We start from the raw sequence: 26897 nt of genomic DNA on the forward strand, positions 1-26897 counted from the left end.
ACTATATTACCTATCGCTAAAAGCCACTCTTTGAAAACGAAATCATTTTGTGGCAGATTAGCTTATGCTGGACCCCTGGAAATATGCAATTTTGCAGCTGCAGAATTTTTCACATCATTATGTACCTGACACATAATACACCATCTGCTGTATAATCTGCAAATTTGAACAAGAAAACTGTGGGGCAGATTTATGAGCCCCTTGCGCCACTTTTGCGTCACTTTTAACACGGGAAAAGTGACGCAAAAGTGGCGCAAGGGGCTCATAAATCTGCCCCTGTGTTTCTAGCTCAAATGGATAAAAAGTTACTAAACACGCAGCAATACATGTTGGTGCGCAGTGGAAGGCCCGTTCCAACGTTTGCCTGGTCACCTTTCTTTGCTTATTGTAGTATTTGGGCGCAAAAACCTTTGCCCCAATAGGGTTAGCATATGTAAAACTGACAAAATAATGAAGTAATACTATTTTAAAAAGTGCCACATAAAGCCTCATAGTTTGCCTTTTTTGAAAAATAATTTAGTTAAAAGCAAACACAAGGGGCCCGATTCACAGAACTAACTTAAGACAAAATCCTAAACTTACTACCATTTTGGTATTCACAGAAGGCACTTACTCATTTTGGTATTCACAGAAGTTAGGAGTCCTAACTTTAGGACTCCTAAATGCCTTCTGTGAATACCGAAAGTCTTAAAATTAGGATTTTTCTCAGTTTAGTAGTAGTATAGTTAGGACTCCTAACTTTAGGACTCCTAAATGCCTTCTGTGAATACCGAAAGTCTTAAAATTAGGATTTTTCTCACTTTAGTAGTAGTAAAGTTAGGACTCCTAACTTTAGGACTCCTAAATACCTTCTGTGAATACCGAAAGCCTTAAAATTAGGATTTTCCTCAATTTAGTAGTAGTAAAGTTAAGAGTCCTAACTTTAGGACTCCTAAACTGAGAAAAATCCTAATTTTAAGACTTTCGGTATTCACAGAAGGTATTTAGGAGTCCTAAAGTTAGGACTCCTAACTTCTGTGAATACCGAAGTGAGTAAGTGTCTTCTGTGAATACCAAAATGGTAGTAAGTTTAGGATTTTGTCTTAAGTTAGTTCTGTGAATCGGGGTCACAGAGATGATGGACGGAGAACTGACATTTTCCAGACACTCACCCCCAGTCACAGATCTGGGTTGAATCCATCATCATTCTTTAGCTCACTTAGCCACCCCGGTTTTAGGGTAATACCCCTCATCAGCCAGGCTAGCTTGAGTCCAGTGGCAAAGTGAGCAAGGGACCCACATCTGGGCATACATTGCCAACTTAGGGCAAACAAAGAAAACACCACAAAACCGGTCCCAGGATGCTTGTTTCCGGTTCAGGGATGACCTGGCTTGGCAGTTCGGGCTGGACTGTTCCCATGAGGCACAGTCTCAGGACTGATTTGCATATAGCTGGGTCTGAACTGGGGTGGCAAAGTGAGCTAAAGAACGATGATGGACTCAACCCAGATCTGAGACTGGGGGTGTGTGTCTGAAAAGTTTCAGCGCTCTGTCCATCATCTCCTTGTGTTTGCTTTGTTCGCCCTAAGTTGGCAGGGTATGCCCAGACGTGGGTCCCTTGCTCACTTTGCCACTGGAATCAAGCTAACCTGGCTGATGAGGGGTGGAACCCCAAAACGAGTCCCAGGATCCTTGTTTCCGGTCGAGGGAAGACCTGGCTTGGCAGTCTGGGCTGGACTGTTCCCATGAGGCATAGGGTCAAGACTGATTTGCATATAGCTGGGGCTGTACTGGGGAGGCGAAGTAAGCTAAAGAACGATGATAGATTCAACTCAGATCTGTGACGGAGGGTGAGTGTCTGAAAAGTGTCAGAGCTCAGTCAATCATCTCCTTGTGTTTGAAATAATTTAGTTAGTCATGCCACATAATTTAATTCTCTTGTTCTGTATAATTCCAGCCGCCATGCTGATTCTGTGTGCAGAGCAATGTTTAAATATTGACTTGCTTACCCTCAGTGCTTTGTGTTACAGGCTAGGCCTTGAGGGCATTTTAAATCCACAAGCCATTGATACGCCCTGCTCCACCCAGGAGTCCATTGTTCAACTCCCCACTCACACACTGAGGCATCTGCAGTCATCTCTTCAACCAGTTGAGGTTTCACAACATAAAAGAACGTCTTCAAAATGATTAGTTTATTTTGCATTTATTTTTCATTTATGGTATGTGCATTGTTTTATGTGCAGATGCCTAAAGCTGAATAAAAAGTTTTTACTGTAAATGTTGTACTTTTTAGCCACTTAGCCGTGACTTTGAGCCTGCCACCATGGCGCCAAGCATCACAGTTACCATATATTTTTATGCACTTTAACAGCTTGATGTAGATTAATACAGCCTGGAAACGCAAAACAAACAGGCCATCTTCATTTGCAAACAATTATAAAGACATTGCCCCACCCACCCCCCGGGAACACAGCCACTCACCCCCAGGGGGGACGCCCCACCGTTTAAAGACCTCTGCTCTAACAGCTTTGTTTTTATGTTTGAAAGCTTTATTAAAGAATTGACAACAAAAGGAAGATATCAGCAAACATTGCAATAATACAGAATCCAATGAGAAAACTTAATACTGCTGATATCACTGTTAGAAACCCACAAAGCATTTTAAGAGAATTTTAACATTGAGGGAGACAAGAGAAGGGATAGGATAAGGGAGGAAAAGAGGGGGAAGGAGAGGGGAAGATATAAAGAAATAATATAGACCATTCATTATCTAATATTTACGGCATATATTCAAACTATATAAATCAGCGATGCAAAATTACCATCATAAACAAGCAATAGTATTAAATAAACCTATACGGGATAACAAAAGGAGAGAGTTCAAGACATCAAGGGGGCCTAAAATTTTCTGCATTGAGACGTATGGGTTTCTTTAGGGCCAAGCAGTCCAGATACGTGGTGAGAGGCAACCAGAAAAGATCAACGTTACGAACAGGTTTACAAGTGGAGGCAAAGGAGACGTCCAGTCTGTGAAAATGGCATAAAGAATTCCACCAGCCTTGTAGGGAAATAGAAGCTAGAGATTTCCAGTTGGAAGAAATGTGTTGGAAGGCAAGAGCAAGCGCTAGGTCAAAGAGACCGTGTAGATGAGCGGGTAGGTTCAAAGGTTCAGAGAGGCTACCCAAAAAGAGAAAAGAGTTTGTGAAAGAGGAAGGGAGAGAGAAGATACGAGAGAGGCATGACCACACTTTCCCCCAGAAGGTGGAAACGACTGGGCACAGAAAAAACATGTGGAAAAGGTCGGCACCAGAAGAGCCACAAGACCAGCATTTAGAGTCAGAGGAGGGGGAAAAACGGGATAAAGAAAGGGGAGAAAGGTAGAGTCTGTGATACAGATAAAATAAGGATTGAGTAAGAGAAGCAGAGCGAGAAATTTTTAAAGATCTGGACCACAGCTTATCCCAGAGAGCAATCGGCCAAGTACAACAAAAATCTGTTTCCCAAGAAAGCTCCACTTTAGTCTTGACGCGATTAGGATTAGGAGCTATAAAAGATTTATAGATGAGAGATGCTTTAGGGAGTGTAGCAAGAATACTTAGAAGGGGAGGGGGAGGTGACGGTGATGCTGTAGAGGGGAGAGAATAATAACGATCTAGGATAATTGCCATGAGGGTTGTGAATTTCCGAAGAAAGGAACGAGGGCATCGGAATAAAAGTTGAAATTGGGGAAAAGAGCAAGGGGATATGCCATCAAAAAGTTGGTTGACCCACAATACGCCCTTTACCCTCCACGATCTCCAAAAAATGGGTCTATTTTTTAGAAGAATAAGAGAGTTATACCAGATAGGAGAATTCAAAAAGGATGTGCGTGTGACCACGGAGGGAAGAACCAAAGGATTTAAAAGAGAGGAGGTATGTTTGAATAGGGGACAGAGAGAGTAGGGATTCCTGGCAGAGAATCGTACCACCTCAGCAAAGGAGAAGGGTAATAGTAAAGAGTGTTCAATGAGCAGCCAAAGGGGCGAGAAAGGAGAAAGAGTTGATGAGATCCATCTCGAAGCCTGACGTAAAGAAAAGGATCTATGATAAAGACGGAAATCAGGAAAGTTAACTCCACCATTCGATTTGGGCTTACGGAGGGTGGCAAGAGAAATTCTGGATTTCTTATTTTTCCAAAGAAATCGAGAAAGAAGAGAATCGATTTTTTTAAAGTAAAATGTAGGGATATGAACCGGTAACATAGAAAAGGTATAAATTAAAATAGGAGCAATCATCATTTTAATTGAATCCAATCGACCCCACCAGGAAAGAAAGAGGGGATTCCAGGCTGAGAGCGATTGATCAATCCTGGAAATAACTGCGACATATTTAATTTAACCGAGGCTGAGATGGAGTTGGAAAACAAAATGCCAAGGTACTTAATATTGGAGCTACTCCAGGCGTAACCAGTAGCAGAGAAAAGATGGGGGAGACAGGATGAGGTGAGAGGTAGAATTTCAGTTTTGTCCGAATTGATCTTATAACCTGAAACCAAATAGAAAGAGTTAAACTCGGACAGCAAGGGGGGTACGGAGGATTCAGGATCAGAAATAAACAATAAGATATCGTCCGCATAGGCAGAAAGTTTCAATTGATTAGAACCATATGGGAAACCAGAAATGGAAGTATTATTGCGAATGGAGGATAAAAAGGGTTCAAGAGATAAGACAAAAAGGAGTGGGGAAAGAGGACAACCTTGACGAACACCCCTCTGAAGATTAAAAGATGGAGAAAGTTGTCCATTCACAAGTACCGAAGCCTTGGGAGCAGAATATAGGAGAGAGATAAGGGATATAAATTTGGGACCAAAGCCATGCCATCGCAATGAAGCAAACAAAAAAGACCAGTCAACCCTGTCAAAGGCCTTCTCTGCGTCAACAGAGATAGCAGCAAGAGGGGTTGAGAGTGAGGGAGCCTTATTTAGGACGTTAAGAAAAAGGCGAGAGTTGTCCGAGGTAAGCCTGCCCTTAACGAAGCCACATTGCTCTTTGCCAATGAGGTGAGGCATAAGGGGGTCTAGGCGCATTGCAAGTAATTTGGCAAAGATTTTGTAGTCTACATTGACTAACGAAATCGGTCGGTAATTTTTACAAAATTGGTGATCGCGACCCTCTTTGGGAATCAGACAAATGGTGGCATCTTGAAAAGTGCCCTCTGCCTTGCCGGATGAGCAAAATGATTGAAAGAGGGTTAAAAGTTTAGGCAGTAAAATGTCTGAAAAATGCAAATAAAATTCCACAGGAAAGCCGTCAGGGCCAGGGGTTTTGCCTTTAGTAAGGGATGTCAAGGCTGCAGAGAGTTCATGTAGTGAAAGATCGAGGTCAAGATCCGGAAAATTAAGGTGAGAATTAGAAGGTTTAGGGAGCTTGTCAAAATAACTCTGAATAAGAGAAGGAGTGGGAGGGCATTCTGGGGTATAAAGGTTCTGGTAAAACAATTGAAACTGCTCAAGGATTTCTTTGTCTTTGTGGAGAAGAGTGCCAACAGAAGAATATATAGAATCTATAAGAGTGCGTTCCTTACGGGATTTAAGATAATTGGCCAAGAGCTTACCAGATTTATTGCGACCTCCGTAATACCTTGCACTACTGCGGAGAAGAACCGAAGAAGCATTATCAGTAGTTAATTTGTTGAATTCCAATTTAGCTCGCAGGAGATCCGGTGACATAAATTTGTCAGAAGATGTGTAGAACTGATGCTCCAGGAATTTTATATGGGCCAAGGAAGATTTCCGCTTTTGAGTAAACTGTTTTTTCTTCCGGGAGACAAAGTCAATGATGAACCCCCTCGCAGAGGCTTTAAAGGAGTCCCACAGAGTGTGGGAAGAAATACTAGAATCCGAATTAAGAGAAAATAATTCTTCCACAAAGGAGCGAAAAGAGGAAGAAAAGTTGGGATCCGTAAGAAGTGCACTATTAAAGCGCCATCGGGAGGGTTTAGGATGTGGTGGGAGTAAGTCAAAATCTGTTACGATGGGAGCGTGGTCCGAGATAACAATAGGTTCAATGGAAGAAGACAGAACATTCTGAGATAAAGAATTAGAGAGGAAAATATAGTCAAGGCGAGAAAAAGATGAGTGAGGAGGAGAGAAAAAGGAATAGTCCAATGTGTCAGGATGTGTAAGACGCCAAGAGTCAATAAGGTGTGATTGTGAAATAGAATTAAGGAATTGTTTGTGGGGTTTGTGCGGTGTGAAACGGACTGTGGATTTACGGTCAAGGAACGGGTCAACAATCTGGTTGCAATCACCACCCAAAATAAATGATACATCCTTATATTGAATACATTTCTTTGTAATTAAAGGCCAAAAAGAACAATCTGCTTGTACAGGCCCATAAACATTGAAAACAGTCAAAGGAATAGAGTTCAGCAGTAATCTGGCTAGTATCCAACGACCTTCAGAGTCCGTCTCCTGGGACAGAACCGTACATTTAAGTCTTTTGTGACAGAGGATAGCGACTCCATTCTTTTTGTTGTCAGAGGGTGAAAATAAAACTGTACCCACCCAACTTCTTTTTAACTTCAGAGATTCAACATCATTAAGGTGGGTTTCTTGCAAAAGAGCTATATCTGGGTTATAGGAAGCCAAATGGGACAGAACTCTCTGCCGCTTAATAGGGTTAATGAAACCTTTTACATTCCAAGTAACAACTTTGATTTAACAAATAACATAAAATCAAATAGGACAGAAAAAGTGAAAAAGAGAGGGCATGCGCAAAAGACAAGCCGAAAAAGAGAAAACTTTGAGAAATAACGGTAAGGTTAGTTGAAAAAGGAAGGAGAGGGATAAAAAGAAATAAAGGAGAATCGGAATTGATCAACCAGTAAAGGGGAGAGAAAAGGAGAAAGGAAGCGGGAAAGGAAAGCGAATACAAGGAGAGACAGCACATATCCCAAAGGGATGACTGAAGAAAACATACCTGAGGGGAGAACGAAATAGGACAACGGGGAAATGGCGACACTCAACAAGACAGATCCCCCAAAACGGGAGACCAGACCAGATCGCACCGGAACAAGGAACATAACCGAAGAGCCAGATGAAGAGGCAGTCGGTCCATCTAGATAAATGAATAAAAAATGTGTAACATATGAGAATAAGAAAAGACACTATGACAATCAAAGGGTAAAAATCCAAGAGCGATACATAGAGGAAAGAATTGAGGAAGCAAGAAGCAAAGAAATCAAGAAGGAATGATGAGGGACAATAACAAGATGCAATTATTAAACAAAGGATAGAGGGAGATGAAAATTAGATACGAAGGAACAAGAAAGTATATTTATACTCAATACGAAAAGACTAATAAATGGAGAGAAACAAAGACAGGGACAAAAATGGATGACCTGTAAGGGAAGCAAAAGTTAGACATTTTCAAGTAATCTGAAAGTGTAAAAAACAATTGAACAATCAGCCACAGGAAGAGGAAGAGGTCTCCATAGCAGAATTAGAACGGATATGAATGAAATTTTTGAGTTCAGCAGGATCCTGGAAAGTCCAAGTCTGATTCTGGTGCGTAACTTTGAAAGTGCATGGGTGGAATAGACCATATCTAGCACCAAGAGACCTCAAAGGAGCTCGTAGAGACAAAAATTCCTTCCGACGAGAGGCAGTAGCATTTGAAACATCTTGGGAAAGATACACTCTCTGACCCAACCAGGAGATCTGACGCTTGGCCCTGGCTGCTGAGAGAACAGAGAGAAGATCTGTGAACTTCAAAAAAAGGATAATGACTCCCCTTGGTTTGGTTGATGTGGACGAGCGAGGACCAAGTCTATGTGCTCTCTGAATATTGAGGGAAGTGGTGGACGGCATATCCAAAAGCTTCGGGAGAAAGGAGGAGAAAAAGAGCACAGGATCATCCCCTTCTAAAGATTCCAGTAAACCATAAATACGAAGGTTATTCCTCCTGTTTCTATTTTCCAACTCCTCCGTATGCTGTTGAAGCGCCAAAACAGATTTTTCCAAGGAGGAGACCCTCTGGGAAGTAGATTGAAGATCCGAAATCTGTTGCTCCACAGATGTAACTCTAGTGTCCATGGACGACCATTTCTCCTCAAGAAACTGCATCTTACTGTTGGTCTCCTCCACAAATGGCCGAAGGGCACGAATCTCCTCAAAAAGCATCTCCATGGAAATAGGGGATGGTGACTTCTCTGAAGAAGAGGCATCTTGTTTGAGACGCTTAGAAGATGTTGCTGACGGAGGCGAGGATTTGTTTAAAGGCGGCTGTGTTGAGGAGGAGCGAGGGAGAGCTACTCCCGCCATTGGGGCTGCCTTGGGAGGAGAGTCCGCCGTTGAGTGAGGTGAAGAAGTTACCACAGGAGAGTTCCCCGAAGGAGTAAAGACAAATTTTGGGTTACGTAACTTGCCCATAGAAGCCAATCGGAAATGACCAGCAGCAAGGAAGAGGGCGATTATAAGGTAAGACCAAAAAGTGAAGGTGTTCAGTCACATATAAGATGAAGCAGTAACCATAGGAGAGCTTGTGGAGTGAATAAAGAAATGTTCCGGGAGACAGTCCAGAATAAACAGATAGGGACAGGCCAATGCCGGACTATGCAAAAATGAAGAGTGCAGGGTCAGTGATCAACCAGGCCAAGGACGCTCCCATCAGAGGCAGAAACATAGTATGGAAGTCCTCATCAAAGGTTACCTCATTCCAGTAGCGTGAAGCAGCACAAGCAGTAAGGTAGTCATGTGGCAAGGCAGTGTCCAAAAAAGAGGATGAATCGGCATTCAGGAGGTGCAGGACCCTAAAAAAGGGCAATGTGAAGTAAATGGAGGCAAGCCAGCAGCAAGACGAGCATCGCGCCTCAGATAAACAAAATGGCGGCCGCTCTCTGAGGAGAGAACGGACGCAGTGAAAAAAGAGGCAGCCCGGTCTTAAAAGTTTGTCAAAAAGCGCTCACCAGAAGCGCGCTGCATTCCCACATCAAAAACCGATGTTCATGATGTTAAAATCCTCTCCGGAGAAGAACCGGCAAAGAAGAGAAGCTCCGGTGCATCGGAGGTCCCGCGTCAGGCGGCCATCTTGCTCGGCGTCGTGGCCACGCTCCTGCTCTAACAGCTTTAAAGAGTTGTTTATAGTAATATACACAATTGGAACAACAGCTGTCACCAGAACGTATTTGATCAAAAAAGGGTTTTCAGGAGCACTATAGTGAGGTACTCTAGCTCTGCCCAGATGTTGATTCATCTGGTTGCAGTTTTGATTTGTAAGGAGAGGCCTCTTTTTGTATGGTCACCCCCAGGATTTTGGACTGATGCTGCTGGTTTTTCGACTCTGAGAGTGGACGGAGGCCGCGCGCTCACCAGACCTCAGTGCCAGTGCTCTGACCCTTAAACTGATATTGCCTTCTTCCTTATTGGCTGAGCTAGCTTACCTGTAACTCTCTGGTAAATGGTACCCAGGGCATGTAAGTTAGAGGGTCTCCCCAGGGACTGCAGCACTGGTTGTGCCACCCTGGCTGGGACATGAGTAAAACAAGACCCCCAGCCCACCATTTGTAGGCTGGACGAGCAGTTTTAACTGCCGGCCCAACTCCGCCATTTAAAGCAGTGGCAAAGCCGGACGTCCCCCGGACACAGGTGTAAGTCACCCCGTGGCTGGCCTAGCGAGTCCTAAGGCAGAGTGCAACATATGTCATGGGAAGAACATGATTTTAGCATGCGCTGACATTAAGAACACAACACTTTTGTTTTTACTGTGCAAAAGCATGGTCGTCCAATTGGCGAGTGCAGAGTTACACGCTGACTTCTCAGCTATGCTGACTCAGTAATGGCGCGACCAAAGTGGGTCATCGAAGGTATAAAACAATTTGTCACATTAAGCCTGACTTGATCCTTAGGTTAAAAGTAATGTAACAAGTTGCAGTGTGCAACTTTAGCAAAGGTGCCACTTTGCTGCCTTCAGTCCCCTGTGCCCATACTGGTTGCATATGTGGTCCTGTCGCAGAGACAGCTTTTTGCCCTCCTGGGGAGATGTGCTAACAACTCCCAGGAATATATACAATAGGAGCCTGCTCTGGAAGGAGGTGTCACCTCCCTCCTTATAGGAAGCCACATGGGTGTTGGCCCAAAAGGCAAGTTTCAAAGGAGACACAAATGGTTACACTTTTGAGAGAGGTGCGCCATTGTTCAGGCAGACACGCTGGCGCTTGGGCAGGCGAGGAGAAACCACTCACCAAACTGGCTTTCCAGGGGCACGTAGCCCCCTTGTACGCCCACCTCTGGGTTGGGTTATGGAGCTCCACACGCCCGGAGAGGGGTCCTGCCATATTGGGAGAGGGCAGAATGGTCCATTCTGAGATAGTCAGATGGCACACTTCAAAGGAAGTGGCCATCAGGTGGGAGGTAACCTGGTAGGGCATTGGCTACCAACCGCATTCTGCCCTGTGGCCATTTTCTGGCCATAAGTAGGGCATCTCAGGTACCCTGAACTCAGATCTTGGCTGTACGGGAAGAGAACCGAAGGAGGGCTGCCCTGCTGCACCGTGGAACCAGCAAAGAGGCTGCACTGTAGTGAACTGCACCTGCTGCACCTGGCGGCTATCAAAGGAGAGGGACTGTGCCTGCTGTGTCCTGCTGCAGGAGAAACCATCTTCAGAGCCCAGCCAAAACCAAGTGACTTCAAGTGTCAGTGAGTTGGCCTCCTTCCACAGCACAGGGATACAACAGCTGAGAAGTCTGCTGGGGCAAGTTGTAGTCCAAAACCTTCAACCCACTGCCAACAGCCGGCGTGCAGCACCGAGGACCAAGATTTGACACCCAAAATTGCACCCAAGTTTGCTGAGGTTAGGAGTGTCGTTGAGGTGCAGATGGGACCACTAGAGAACGAGCTATCAATCCAGGAACAATTAGCCTGTCACCGAGATACTAGCTGAACGGCAGTCCAGTGGTGACTGGGCATGTGACAGCACCAAGAGGACTTCGAGAGATGCCGACCTGTGTCCCATACTGCCTCACCCCCTTTGTGAACCGAGGAGTATTCGCAGCAAGACCCCCCTTGACTGCATCCCATCCATAGCATCCTTTGAGCATCCTCAGCATCCTTCTTCCCTTGCATCAGGACCACTTCTGTAGGATAGCCCTGCAAAGGTTAAAAGTGCCTGTAACTGACAGAAGACTGCTTCCCCTACTGAGGTAACTGCTGTGGAGGACCTTACTGGTTCCCCTGAGTGCCTCCCTCCTGGAGTTGGTCATCTAAAGTGACACTAAGTGACTCTATTCCAACTAGACAAACATTATGGTGAAAAAGTTACTAAGAGTCAAAAATTTTGGATTTGCCACTGCTTGTTTGTGGTTGAGTGAAATAATCTGATTTATAATACTTTGTAAATTCTGTATCTCAGGAACCCTCTGGTGCATCTTTTTCATTGTGGTGTCTAAAAATACATAACAACACAGTCTATTTTTGTAATTTGATGTTGGATTTTTTTTGGTATCTTGTCGATTTCTTCTTCAATTGTTTTGGTGTTGTGTAAACACTTTACAACTGCTCTTCTGTGTAAGCTGTGCTGCTCAGAGCCACAGCTACCCATGGATGAGCTGAAGGTTTGACAAACGAGACTTAAGGGTCCTAAAGGGGTTGGTAAGTGTATAACTCGGAGAGGTTTCACAAACGCAACATAGAACACACCCATTTCCTCACGGTCACGAGCTGTGCGCTTCCACAGACGGAGCGCGTATCCTAGTGGCAGATGGTATCCCTTGTTTATGCAGCTGCTTGAGTCAGGCTCTCTATCAAGTACAGCTCTTGTGGTTGGCCTTTCGGTCACACACAAGCCAAATGCCACTCAACGACTTCTCCTAAAAAATTAGATAATTGTTCTCTGGTTGTCCTGTGTGGAGATTTCTGCTCCTTCTGCAGGGCGTGACTGGTGATGGTGGCCTCCAGTGACCACGGCTGTAATCAGACCGGTTTATTATGTAATGGTACAATAAAGGCAGCGAATCCGACTCATTTGTAGTGAAAAGGACATTTAAAGTCAATAGACCTTTAAGGGTGGATCCTTATTATTCTAATAAAATCTGAGAAATTTGTTCCATGGAATCTGAGAGTTTACTATGGGACGCAAGGATTGTAATGTTGGTTACACCCTCTGATAGACTGTTGTGAAAGGAGACGTGCGCTTTGATCATCCCTGGTAGGTCCTCGTGGGAGACCTAGGGGAATATTTATCAAGCAGTTGTGTTGCCCTTGCGTCACGCAACAGAGCAGATTCATCAGGCCCTGCAAGGCCACCGTACGTGGCCCTCAGTGGCTTCATAAATCTGGAGCAACGTAACGGAGCGCAAATGGCTGCGTTTTGTTACTCTGCCCTGGGTAGGCGTTCCATGGGCGCTGTGTGGGTGTTCCCACGCAACACCCATGGGTTTTAGCACATTCCCAGATTTACCATTACTAGTAGTGCTGAGAATGTGTCACAATGCTACGCCTCCCGAGGTGAGGCGTAACCAGGTAGAAAATCTTAATTTCTCCTCATTCTGGCCACTTTCTATGTGTGCTGCATTCTGCAGCGCACAGAAAGAGGAAAACGCCTCAGGGGATTCTCTTTGTGCAGGAAGGGGTCGCTTCCTGCACAAAAACAATCCTGCTTGCAACGCAGGCACCCTTGCACCATGCTGAAAGGGGGCCTAGATTGGTGCTAGGCAGCACATTCTGTGCCTGTGCAGAGAAAATACAGGAATGCACCGTATAATACTAAATACAGCGCATTCCTGCCCCATCCCTATCTCGCAGCGCAGCAAGGTGGGGTGTTGCGCTGTGTGATTTTTTGGTGAATATGCCCCCTTGTATTTTACTTTGCCGGCTGTAATGTTGTTTGCATTTGTAGTTTTGTGGCTGTATGTCTGACGAGTGTGGTATTGGAAAACATCCTCTCAATAAGTCCCTTAAGGCACTAGCCAATGATAACGGGCACCAGAAAAGTCACGCCCGATGCCATTGGTCGGATCACTTCACTGCAGAACGTGATGACAGTAGGCTTGGCTTATTTATTGTGAACATCATTTGTTAAAGCCAATAGGCCTTTCAATAGTTTCACTTGGTATTACAGACTGTAGACTGGTATTTTGTTACATGAAATCTCACAGATTACGATAGGAGGCGAGGTTTTTGGTGTGCGTCCTCCCCTGTGACAATCTCTGGGGATGTGAAAATCCTTGTTAGGCCATTTTGAGAGGAGTTGACTATGATTTTGCCAAATGTACATGGAGGTAAATTTATAACGTATGCATGATGGTTTCTAGCAGACACATGCTTCATTAGGCCAGGTGATGGTGTCAGGCCAGTGCTAAAGGCTGCAGGCCTTATTGGTTCATTGGGGAACGTGATGTCAAATTTCATAGGTCTAATCGGTTTATTATGAAAAGTTATGAGGAAGCCGGTAGGCCTGACCTACATATTGAGGAAAGCATCTTTTATAGGTCATAGGCTCTTAAAGGTGGCTTGCTATTCCACTGCGGCCAAAGCCTGCGGGCAGGTGTTTTGTTCCACGGAATCTCACAGAATACCATAGTAGGCGCAGGATTCTGGGGCGCGCGGTCTCCGCAAACAAACCCGGGGTGGAACAGTTAGAACGTAATTATCCCTCTTGGGTGCTCTTAGAAGCAATTTTATATGGTTTGACAATTAGTAATTTTATTAATAATCTGAATTTTATTACAGTGTACCCGGTGTGCACCTAGTTGGAAAGTTTATGCTCAATACAGTAGGTCTGAGTTGCTTATAAAAGCAAGCCACTGATAAAGGCTGTCGGCCTGATGAGTTCTTTGGGAAACATTATGCCAAATGCCATCACTCTGATGTGTTTCTGAAGTCAGTTTATAAAAGTTACAGCAAAGATAATAAGCGTAATTTATTTATTATGAAAAACATATAGTACAGCCGATAAGGGTGGATCGATATTGTAAAGTGTCGCGCCCCAGGGCCACATGAAATATAGATTTATATTTATATATATATTTGCATTAGACAAAAAGTAAAAATGAGGGGTTGGTGTAATGGGGGGTGCGTGACCAGGGGGTGCTGGCCAACAATAAGGCATTGGTCGCCCAAGGGGGAGAGGGGGGGTGGCCAGAGATGGGGGGTTGGGTGCAGGGCCTGCAAGCCAGGCCCTGCGGCCAACCTCATGCTGCACATGGTCGAAGGCTGTGCGCTGCATGGGTCGGTACCCGCCGTGAGTTGGCCACCCATGGGTTGTTGAGGCATGGCCTGTTCCTCAAGTCTGGCCCTGCATCCAACCTTCTGCTGCACATGGTCGAAGGCTGGGCGCTGCGTGGGTCGGCACCCGCCGTGAGTTGGCCACCCATGGGTTGTTGAGGCATGGCCTGTTCCTCAAGTCTGGCCCTGCATCCAACCTCATGCTGCACATGGTCGAAGGCTGTGCGCTGCGTGGGCTCGGCACTTGCCGTCAGTTGGCCGCCCATGGGGTGTTTTGGCATGGCCTGTTCCTCAAGTCTGGCCCTGCATCCAACCTCATGCTGCACATGGTCGAAGGCTGTGCGCTGCGTGGGCTCGGTACCCGCCGTGAGTTGGCCACCCATGGGGTGTTGAGGCATGGCCTGTTCCTCAAGTCTGGCCCTGCATCCAACCTCATGCTGCACATGGCCGAAGGCTGTGCGCTGCGTGGGCTCGGTACCCGCCGTGAGTTGGCCACCCATGGGGTGTTGAGGCATGGCCTGTTCATCAAGTCTGGCCCTGCATCCAACCTCATGCTGCACATGGTCGAAGGCTGTGCGCTGCGTGGGTCGGTACCCGCCGTGAGTTGGCCACCCATGGGGTGTTGAGGCATGGCCTGTTCCTCAAGTCTGGCCCTGCATCCAACCTCATGCTGCACATGGTCGAAGGCTGTGCGCTGCGTGGGCTCGGCACCCGCCGTGAGTTGGCCACCCATGGGGTGTTGAGGCATGGCCTGTTCCTCAAGTCTGGCCCTGCATCCAACCTCATGCTGCACATGGCCGAAGGCTGTGCGCTGCGTGGGCTCGGTACCCGCCGTGAGTTGGCCACCCATGGGGTGTTGAGGCATGGCCTGTTCATCAAGTCTGGCCCTGCATCCAACCTCATGCTGCACATGGTCGAAGGCTGTGCGCTGCGTGGGTCGGTACCCGCCGTGAGTTGGCCACCCATGGGGTGTTGAGGCATGGCCTGTTCCTCAAGTCTGGCCCTGCATCCAACCTCATGCTACACATGGCCGAAGGCTGTGCGCTGCGTGGGCTCGGTACCCGCCGTGAGTTGGCCACCCATGGGGTGTTGAGGCATGGCCTGTTCATCAAGTCTGGCCCTGCATCCAACCTCATGCTGCACATGGTCGAAGGCTGTGCGCTGCGTGGGCTCGGCACCCGCCGTGAGTTGGCCACCCATGGGGTGTTGAGGCATGGCCTGTTCCTCAACTCTGGCCCTGCATCCAACCTCATGCTGCACATGGTCGTAGGCTGTGCGCTGCGTGGGTCGGCACCCGCCGTGAGTTGGCCACTCATGGGGTGTTGAGGCGTGGCCTGTTCCTCAAGTCTGGCCCTGCATCCAACCTTCTGCTGCGCATGGCCGAAGGCTGTGCGCTGCGTGGGCTCGGCACTCGCCGTGAGTTGGCCACCCATGGGGTGTTGAGGCATGGCCTGTTCCTCAAGTCTGGCCCTGCATCCAACCTCATGCTGCACATGGTCGAAGGCTGTGCGCTGCGTGGGCTCGGCACTTGCCGTCAGTTGGCCGCCCATGGGGTGTTTTGGCATGGCCTGTTCCTCAAGTCTGGCCCTGCATCCAACCTCATGCTGCACATGGTCGTAGGCTGTGCGCTGCGTGGGTCGGCACCCGCCGTGAGTTGGCCACTCATGGGGTGTTGAGGCATGGCCTGTTCCTCAAGTCTGGCCCTGCATCCAACCTCATGCTGCACATGGTCGAAGGCTGTGCGCTGCGTGGGCTCGGCACCCGCCGTGAGTTGGCCACCCATGGGGTGTTTTGGCATGGCCTGTTCCTCAAGTCTGGCCCTGCATCCAATCTCATGCTGCACATGGTCAAAGGCTGTGCGCTGCGTGGGCTCGGCACCCGCCGTGAGTTGGCCACCCATGGGGTGTTGAGGCATGGCCTGTTCCTCAAGTCTGGCCCTGCATCCAACCTTCTGCTGCGCATGGTTGAAGGCTGTGCGCTGCGTGGGTTGGTACCCGCCGTGAGTTGGCCACCCATGGGTTGTTGAGGCATGGCCTGTTCCTCAAGTCTGGCCCTGCATCCAACCTCATGCTGCACATGGTCGAAGGCTGTGCGCTGCGTGGGCTCGGCACCCGCCGTGAGTTGGCCACCCATGGGGTGTTGAGGCATGGCCTGTTCCTGAAGTCTGGCCCTGCATCCAATCTCATGCTGCACATGGTCAAAGGCTGTGCGCTGCGTGGGCTCGGCACCCGCCGTGAGTTGGCCACCCATGGGGTGTTGAGGCATGGCCTGTTCCTCAAGTCTGGCCCTGCATCCAACCTTCTGCTGCGCATGGTTGAAGGCTGTGCGCTGCGTGGGTTGGTACCCGCCGTGATTTGGCCACCCATGGGGTGTTGAGGCATGGCCTGTTCCTCAAGTCTGGCCCTGCGGCCAACCTCATGCTGCACATGGTCGAAGGCTGTGCGCTGCGTGGGCTCGGCACCCGCCGTGAGTTGGCCACCCATGGGGTGTTGAGGCATGGCCTGTTCCTCAAGTTTGGCCCTGCATCCAACCTTCTGCTGCGCAAGGTCAGTTGGCATGCTCAGTGAGGGCGTTGGGTGAATGTGATCTAAAAACCCATGAAATTCACTGAAATAAAACAAAGGTTAAAGTCTCAGCCCTCCTTCAAACAAAGGCTGTCCACTGTGAACATTAGATGCCCACGAAGGATGGGTGGCAGGGTCTGCGCAGAGGTCTCTCTCTGCACCCCACCCTCGGCTGTGCGCAGCCAAAGGCTGCCTGTAGGCGTTGGTGCTCAAGGCCTGGCCTGTGAGGACCTGCGTCCAGCCCTGCTGTGCACAATTGAAGCTGCTGACCTAGCCTTGAGAACAGCTTCTGCATATACAATCCCTGGGACAAGTAGAAGCAGTGGCTTCCAAACAGGCTGCAGGGAGCGGAGCAGCCCCCAAGCAAACAGCTAGTCTCCTGGGCCATTGAATCCATGACCCCAGAGGAGCTGACCACAATTTGTCTCAAGCACTCCAAGCGGGAAGTGTTTGCTCCTCAGCTGGAGTGCAGGGACCCCTTGTGGTTGGTTCTATGGCTGCACTTTATTGTCTAAAACATGTTCAAAAACGACTCAAAGACATGTTTAATGTTTTAGTTTAAATAAAGCTTAATTAAAAATATCCGTGACAATCCCTATTATTGCAATGTGTGAATTTATTAAATGAACATTTGAATATAATCATTAGTGACGTTTTTACAAAGTCAAAAGGTCATTTTAATAATTCATGCTATGCTGACCCCCTTAATAAAGCCAATAGTTCTGGTGCTATTTATAGCTTGGTATTTTGACCATTTGACAAAGTCATGACGCCCTTTATCTTGCTACATGACATAGTCATCCATGTGTAACCTGTGTGTGGCCAGATTCTGCTCCAAACCGCCAGCCAAGGGCTGTGCCCGACAGGGGGTTGGGTGCCCATGGGGGTTGAATGCAGGACCTGTCCCTCGTGTCATAAAGTAACTACAACTCATACTCTTGCTATACACTGCTAATTTCCTCCCATATTACATCACTCAAGGCATGTTCTATGACATCATTGATAACATCAGGGCAACATCTGAAATGACGTCATTGATCACATCACTGTGCGTATCGTTATAGTGACTGTGATAATGCGATAGGCCGTAGAGCTGGGTCTGGGCCCGGCAAGGCTAGGTCTCTTCCTGTAAGCCCAGTGTGGTCCTTCCCTCCTTGACTGGTGTCAGTGACGACCCCTCTTCCAAATGACAAATGTGGAGGGCTTTGGACTGTTCCAGGAAGCTTGATCACCAGGTGCGGCGACCCACCCAGCTTTCGCTCCACAGATCTTAGGGTACACTGACTGGCCTGATGGATTTTGCATTTAGAAGTTATAAATGAACCGCTTACAAAATGACCCAGAAATATACTTTGGGAAAATGTCAGATTTGTGCATTTTAGAGCTATACTTAGTAATTTGCATGAGAACTTCTACCGCGTTCACAAGCTTTGGAATGAGTCATTTACTTGAAATAAGGTATAATTAGCCAGTCTTGTAAGGAGGGCCACTGTGCACCTCTGGCCTGGCCTTTAGTAGAAAAATGGCAGCTGGAGTGAAGTGGCATGTGTCTCCAATGAAACTGTGAACATAGGACATGGTGTATCCAACAGGCAGCTCAGGTGTACCAGATGAGTAACATGTATGTGCTCTAACTCAAGGCCCTTCTGTGCACTCCATCATAGGTCTGACCTGCAGCACCAGATGTGTAACATGTATGTGCTCTAACTCAAAGCCCCTCTATACACTCCATCATAGGTCTGACCTGAAGCACCACATGTGTAACATGTATGTGCTCTAACTCAAGGCCCCGCTGTACACTCCATCATAGGTCTGACCTGCAGCACCACATGTGTAACATGTATGTGTTCTAACTCAAGGCCCTTCTGTGTACTCTGCCATAGGTCTGACCTGCAGCACCAGATGAGTAACATGTATGTGCTCTAACTCAAGGCCCCTCTGTACACTCCATCATAGGTCTGACCTGCAGCACCAGATGAGTAACATGTATGTGCTCTAACTCAAGGCCCCTCTGTACACTCCATCATAGGTCTGACCTGCAGCACCACATGTGTAACATGTATGTGCTCTAACTCAAAGCCCCTCTATACACTCCATCATAGGTCTGACCTGAAGCACCACATGTGTAACATGTATGTGCTCTAACTCAAGGCCCCGCTGTACACTCCATCATAGGTCTGACCTGCAGCACCACATGTGTAACATTTATGTGTTCTAACTCAAGGCCCTTCTGTGTACTCCGCCATAGGTCTGACCTGCAGCACCAGATGAGTAACATGTATGTGCTCTAACTCAAGGCCCCTCTGTACACTCCATCATAGGTCTGACCTGCAGCACCACATGTGTAACATGTATGTGCTCTAACTCAAAGCTCCTCTATACACTCCATCATAGGTCTGACCTGAAGCACCACATGTGTAACATGTATGTGCTCTAACTCAAAGCCCCTCTATACACTCCATCATAGGTCTGACCTGAAGCACCATATGTGTAACATGTATGTGCTCTAACTCAAGGCCCTTCTGTGTACTCCGTCATAGGTCTGACCTGCAGCACCAGATGTGTAACATGTATGTGCTGACTTAAAGCCCTGCTGTACACTCCATCATAGGTCTGACCTTCAGCACCAGATGTGTAACATGTATGTGCTCTGACTTAAAGCCCTGCTGTACACTCCAGCATAGGTCTGTCTGACCTGTACCACCAGAGGAGTGAAATGTGTGTGTTCTCTAACCCAAAGCCCTTCTGTGCACTCCATTATAGGTCTGACCGGCCTCCAGATGAGTAACATACATGTGCTCTAACTCAAGGCCCTTCTGTACACTCCATCGTAGGTCTGACCGGTAGCACCAGATGAGTAACATGTATGTGCTCTAACCCAAAGCCCTTCTGTGCACTCTATCATAGGTCTGATCTGTAGCACCTGGGACCACATAAGGGAAGAGGCAGGTACATGAGTCTCCTGGGACCACATAAGGACAGAGGAAGGTACATGGGTCTCCTGGGACCACATAAGGGAAGAGGCAGGTACATGGGTCTCCTGGGACCACATAAGGGAAGAGGCAGGTACATGGGTCTCCTGGGACCATATAAGGGAAGAGGCAGGTACATGGGTCTCCTGGGACCAGAATCAGGACACAGAGCAGCAAAACATGTTAGGGCTTCACAGCAAGGTGGTTGAACTCCTCGCAAGGGCCGCTTGATACAGGATGAGGTGAGTGAGAGCCTTAGGTGGTGGCGCAGGAGCCGTGTTGACACCGCCCAGACAAATGGTAGAGAGTTTCTTGGGGCTGTTGTAAGCTAGAGCCCTGGCACTGGTGTGCATGGCTTCTTTTCACTTGCTCGGGCTTGGACCGTCTTCTGGCGGTTCTTGATGGAGACACTCTCAAGTGGCTCAGACCAGGGTGGCTCGCACAGCTCTTGGGTGGGGTATCTCATGTCCTGTCACTTCCTGATGATGTGAAACATTCTGGGTCACAGTTTCTCCTACTCTCTCTTTACAGCTCTCCATCGAGGACACCACCTCCATCCTCCCGAAACTCAAGCGCAACTCCAACGCCTACGGGATTGGCGCCCTTGCTAAGTCTTCTGTCAAAGGTGAGTTCGCTGCCACCATACAAGCATTCGGTGACTCCACCCTTAACACCTCGCCTTTGCTCGGTCCATCCCATTCTCCTGTTGAGTACCCACCTTCAAACCTCATCTTGTGAAGTCCTGCAGCATTGAATCCCTCATCGGTGAAACCAATACCCATCAAAACCTTCCTCATTGAGTAAGTGCTCTTGGTCAGTTCCTTCTACCGATTAACCCTTGGTGAAGCACAAGAATTCAAAGGCCCCCTCTTGTCCGAGCCCGCACCTCGCCCCATCACATCCCAATCCAACCAAGTCCCTTGTCCATAACCTTTCATTTCAGTTATTCTTCATCAGCAGATCGTGCCCCAGGTCTGTTGATGGCAAAGCACATCTTGCTGATTCTAGGGTCCATCAGCTTTCATAAATAGCTTAACGAGTGACCTCTGCACGCAACTCCATCTCCTGTGTGTCCATCACTCTCAATGACCTCTAGGAGTGACCTGTGCATGACACTCCATCTCCTGTGTGTCCATCACTGTGAATGACCTCTAGGAGTGACCTGTGCATGCAACTCCATCTCCGGTGTGTCCATCACTGTGAATGACCTCTAGGCGTGACCTGTGCATGTAACTCCATCTCCTACGTGTCCATCACTATCAATGACCTCTAGGTGGGGCCTGTGCACGTAACTCCATCTCCTGTGTGTCCATCACTGTCAATGACCTCTAGGAGTGACCTGTGCATGTAACTCCATCTCCTGTGTGTCCATCACTGTGAATGACCTCTAGGAGTCACCTGTGCGCGTAACTCCATCTCCAGTGTGTCCATCACTGTGAATGACCTCTAGGTGGGGCCTGTGCGCGTAACTCCGTCTCCAATGTGTCCATCACTGTGAATGACCTCTAGGAGTGACCTGTGCCCGTAACTCCATTACTGGTGTGTCCGTCACTGTCAATGTCACTGTCAATGACCTCTAGGAGTGACCTGTGCATGTAACTCCATCTCCGGTGTGTCCATCACTGTCAATGACCTCTAGGAGTGACCTGTGCATGTAACTCCATCTCCTGTGTGTCCATCACTGTCAATGACCTCTAGGTGGGGCCTGTGCGCGTAACTCCATCTCCAGTGTGTCCATCACTGTGAATGACCTCTAGGTGGGGCCTGTGCGCGTAACTCCATCTCCAGTGTGTCCATCACTGTGAATGACCTCTAGGAGTGACCTGTGCGCGTAACTCCATCTCCTGCGTGTCCATCACTGTCAATGACCTCTAGGTGGGGCCTGTGCGTGTAACTCCATCTCCAGTGTGTCCATCACTGTGAATGACCTCTAGGTGTGACCTGTGCGCGTAACTCCATTTCCAGTGTGTCCATCACTGTGAATGACCTCTGGGTGGAGCCTGTGCGCGTAACTCCATCTCCAGTGTGTCCATCACTGTCAATGACCTCTAGGAGTGACCTGTGCGCATAACTCCATCTCCTGTGTGTCCATCACTGTGAATGACCTCTAGGAGTGACCTGTGCATGCAACTCCATCTCCGGTGTGTCCATCACTGTCAATGACCTCTAGGAGTGACCTGCGCATGTAACTCCATCTCCTGTGTGTCCATCACTGTCAATGACCTCTAGGGGTGACCTGTGCATGTAACTCCATCTCCTGTGTGTCCATCACTGTCAATGACCTCTAGGAGTGACCTGTGCATGTAACTCCATCTCCTGTGTGGCCATCACTGTCAATGACCTCTAGGAGTGACCTGTGCATGTAACTCCATCTCCTGTGTGTCTATCACTGTCAATGACATCTAGGAGTGACCTGTGCATGTAACTCCATCTCCTGTGTGTCCATCACTGTCAATGACCTCTAGGTGGGGCCTGTGCGCGTAACTCCATCTCCGGTGTGTCCATCACTATCAATGACCTCTAGGTGGGGCCTGTGCGCGTAACTCCATCTCCGGTGTGTCCATCACTGTCAATGACCTCTAGGTGGGGCCTGTGCGTGTAACTCCATCTCCAGTGTGTCCATCACTATTAATGACCTCTGGGTGGGGCCTGTGCGCGTAACTCCATCTCCTGTGTGTCCATCACTGTCAATGACCTCTAGGAGTGACCTGTGCATGCAACTCCATCTCCGGTGTGTCCATCACTGTCAATGACCTCTAGGAGTGACTTGTGCATGTAACTCCATCTCCTGTGTGTCCATCAATGTTAATGACCTCTAGGTGTGAACTCTGCATGTAACTCCATCTCCTGTGTGTCCATCTCTGTCAGTGGCCTCTCTGTAGGACCCATACTCTTGTCTCCACCTTCTGTGTCAATCTCTGTTAGTGACCTCTCACTGGGACCTGTGCATGTTACTTCTTCTTCTATGTGTCCATCTCTGTCCATGGCCTCTTGGTGGGACTGTGTATCTAACTCCATTCTCTGTGTGTCCATCACTGTCATTGACCTCTCGTGTGACCTGTTCATGTACCTCCACCTCCTGTGACTATATCATTGTCAATGACCTCTCGGTGTGACCTATGCATGTACGTCCTCCTCCTGAGTGTATATCATTGGCAGTGACCTCTCGGTATGACTTGTGCATGTTCCTCCTCCTCCTCTTTGTATATGATTGTCCATGACCTCTCGGTGTGACCTGTGCATGTACCTCCTCCTCCTGCGTGTATATCATTGTCAATGACCTCTGGGAGTGACCTGTAAATGTACCTCCTCCTCCTGTGTGAATACCTTTGTCAATGACCTCTTGGCGTGATCTGTGCATGTAACGCCTCCTCCTGTGTGTATATCATTGTCAATGACCTCTCGTGTGACCTGTAGATGTACCCCCTACTCCTGTGTGTATATCATTGTCAACAACCTTTTGTGTGACCTGTGCATGTACCTCCTCCTCCTGTGTGTATATCATTGTCAATGACCTCTCGGTATGACACGTGCATGTACCTCCTCCGCCTGTGTGTATATCATTGTCAATGACCTCTGGGTGTGACCTGTGCATGTACCTCCTCCTCCTCTGTTTATATCATTGACAATGACCTCTCGTGTGACCTGTGCATGTACCTCCTCCTCTTGTGTGGATATCATTGTCAATGACCTCTTGTGTGACCTGTGCATGTACCTCCTCCTCCTGTGTGAATACCATTGTCAATGACCGCTGGGCATAATCTGTGCATGTAACTCCTCCTCCTGTGTGTATATCATTGTCAATGACCGCTGGGCGTAATCTGTGCATGTAACTCCTCCTCCTGTGTGTATATCATTGTCAATGACCTCTGGGCATAATCTGTGCATGTAACTCCTCCTCCTGTGTGTATATCATTGTCAATGACCTCTCAGTGTGACCTGTGAATATACCTCCTCCTCCTGTGTGTATATCATTCTTAATTACCTCTCACTGGGACCTGTGCATGTCACTCCTTCTCCTGTGTGTATATCAATGTAAATGACCTCTCATGTGACCTATGCATGTACCCCGCTTCTCCTGTGTGTATATCATTGTCAATGACCTCTCGGTGTGACCTTTGCATGTACCCTCTCCTCCTGTGTGTATATAAATGCCAATGACCTCTGGGTGTGACCTGTGCATGTACCTCCTCCTCCTGTGTGTATATCACTGCAAATTACCTCTCGGTGTGACCAGTGCATGTACCCCCTCCTCCTGTGTGTATATCATTGTTAATGACCTCTCACTGGGATCTGTGCATGTTACTCCTTCTCTTGTGTGTATATCATTTTTAATGACCTCTTGCTGTGACCTGTGCATGTACCCCCTTCTCGTGTGTGTATACCATTGTCAATGACCTCTGGGTGTGACCTGTGCATGTACCTCCTCCTCCTGTGTGTATATCATTGTCAATGACCTCTGGGTGTGACCTGTCCATGTACCCCTCCTCCTGTGTGTATATCATTGTCAATGACCTCTCGGTGAGACCTCTGCATGTACCCCATCCTCCTGTGTGTATATCATTGTCAATGACCTTTCACTGGGACATGTGCATGTTACTCCTTCTCCTGTGTGTATATCATTATCAATGACCTCTCGGAGTGACCACTGCATGTACCCCCTCCTCCTGTGTGTATATAATTGCAAATGACCACCGGGTGTGACCTGTGCATGAACCTCCTCCTGCTGTGTGTATATCATTGTCAATGACCTCTCGGTGAGACCTCTGCATGTTACTCCTTCTCCTGTGTGTATATCATTGTCAATTACCTCTTGTGTGACCTGTGGAAGTACCTCCTCCTCCTGTGTCTATATCATTGTCAATGACCTCTTAGTGTGACCTGTGCATGTAGTACCTCCTCCTGTGTGTATATCATTGTTAATGACTTCTCACTGGGACCTGTGCATGTTAATCCTTTTCCTGTTTGTATATCATTATCAATGACCTCTCGGTGAGACCTCTGAATGTACCCCCTACTCCTGTGTGTATATAATTGTCAATTACATCTCGGTGTGACCCTTGGCATGTACCTCCTCCTCCTGTGTGTATATCATTGTCAACAACCTCTCGGTGTAACCTGTGCATGTACCTCCTCCTCCTGTGTGTATGTCATTGTTAATGACCTCTAACTGGGACCTGTGCATGTCACTCCTTCTCCTGTGTGTATATCAATGTAAATGACGTCTCATGTGACCTGTGCATGTACCCTGCTTCTCCTGTGTGTATATCATTGTCAATGACCTCTGGGCGTAATCTGTGCATATGACTCCTCCTCCTGTGTGTATATAATTGCCAATGACCTCTGGGTGTGACCTGTGCATGTACCTCCTCCTCCTGTGTGTATATCATTGTTAATGACCTCTCACTGGGATCTGTGCATGTTACTCCTTCTCTTGTGTGTATATCATTTTTCATGACCACTTGCTGTGACCTGTGCATGTACCCCCTTCTCGTGTGTGTATATCATTGCCAATGACCACTGGGCGTAATTTGTGCATGTAACTCCTCTTCCTGTGTGTATATCATTGTCAATGACCTCTGGGCGTAATCTGTGCATGTAACTCCTCCTCCTGTGTTTATCATTGTCAATGACCTCTCGGTGTGACCTGTGCATATACCTCCTCCTCCTGTGTGTATATCATTCTTAATGACCTCTCACTGGGACCTGTGCATGTCACTCCTTCTCCTGTGTGTATATCAATGTAAATGACCTCTCATATGACCTGTGCATGTACCCCGCTTCTCCTGTGTGTATATCATTGTCAATGACCTCTCGGTGTGCCCTTTGTATGTACCCTCTCCTCCTGTGTGTATATAATTGCCAATAACCTCTGGGTGTGACCTGTGCATGTACCTCCTCCTCCTGTGTGTATATCATTGTTAATGACCTCTCACTGGGATCTGTGCATGTTACTCCTTCTCTTGTGTGTATATCATTTTTAATGACCTCTTGCTGTGACCTGTGCATGTACCCCCTTCTTGTGTGTGTATACCATTGCCAATGACCTCTGGGTGTGACCTGTGCATGTACCCCCTCCTCCTGTGTGTATATCATTGTCAATGACCTCTCAGTGAGACCTGTGCATGTACCCCATCCTCCTGTGTGTATATCATTGTCAATGAGCTATCAATGTGACCTGTGCATATACCTCCTCCTCCTGTGTGTATATCATTGTCAATGACCTCTCGGAGTGACCACTGCATGTACCCCCTCCTCCTGTGTGTATATCATTGTCAATGACCTCTCGGTGTGACCTGTGCATGTACCCCCTCCTCCTGTGTGTATATCATTGTCAATTACCTCTCGGTGTGACCTGGCCATGTACCTACTCCTCCTTTGTGTATATCATTGTCAATGACCTCTCGGTGTGACCTGTGCATGTACCTCCTCCTCCTGTGTGTATGTCATTGTCAATGACCTTTGGGCGTAATCTGTGCATGTAACTCCTCCTCCTGTGTGTATATCATTGTCAATGACCTCTCGTGTGAGCAGTGCATGTACCCCCTCCTCCTGTGTGTATATCATTGTTAATGACCTCTCGGTGTGACCTGTGCATGTATCCCCTCCTCCTGTGTGTATATCATTGTTAATGACCTCTCACTGGGACCTGTGCATGTTACTCTTTCTCCTGTGTGTATATCATGTTTAATGACCTCTTGCTGTGACCTGTATATGTACCCCCTTCTCCTGTGTGTATACCATTGCCAATGATCTCTGGGTGTGACCTGTGCATGTACCTCCTCCTCCTGTGTGTATATCATTGTCAGTAACCTGTGCATGTACCCCCTCCTCCTGTGTGTCCATCACTGTGAATGACCTCTAGGAGTGACCTGTGCATGTAACTCCATCTCCTGTGTGTCCATCACTGTCAATGACCTCTAGGAGTGACCTGTGCATGTAACTCCATCTCCTACGTGTCCATCACTGTCAATGACCTCTAGGTGGGGCCTGTGCGCGTAACTCCATCTCCAGTGTGTCCATCACTGTGAATGACCTCTAGGTGGGGCCTGTGCGTGTAACTCCATCTCCAGTGTGTCCATCACTGTGAATGACCTCTAGGAGTGACCTGTGCGCGTAACTCCATCTCCTGCGTGTCCATCACTGTCAATGACCTCTAGGTGGGGCCTGTGCGTGTAACT

At 47.8% G+C, this 26897-nt stretch overlaps 1 protein-coding gene across 1 annotated transcript in view; it reads left to right on the top strand.

Annotated features, from left to right (window-relative positions):
- FAM131B (family with sequence similarity 131 member B) overlaps positions 1-26897 on the top strand; it is a 381150-nt gene that overhangs the window by 216054 nt on the left and 138199 nt on the right. The window contains exon 4 of the mRNA XM_085620344.1: positions 20248-20341. Coding sequence (XP_085476470.1) covers positions 20248-20341 — 94 coding nt within the window. The remainder of the gene's footprint in view (positions 1-20247; positions 20342-26897) is intronic.

The sequence above is a fragment of the Triturus cristatus genome, chromosome 7 (assembly GCF_964204655.1).
Source record: "Triturus cristatus chromosome 7, aTriCri1.1, whole genome shotgun sequence".
Classification (NCBI taxonomy): Eukaryota; Metazoa; Chordata; class Amphibia; order Caudata; family Salamandridae; genus Triturus; species Triturus cristatus.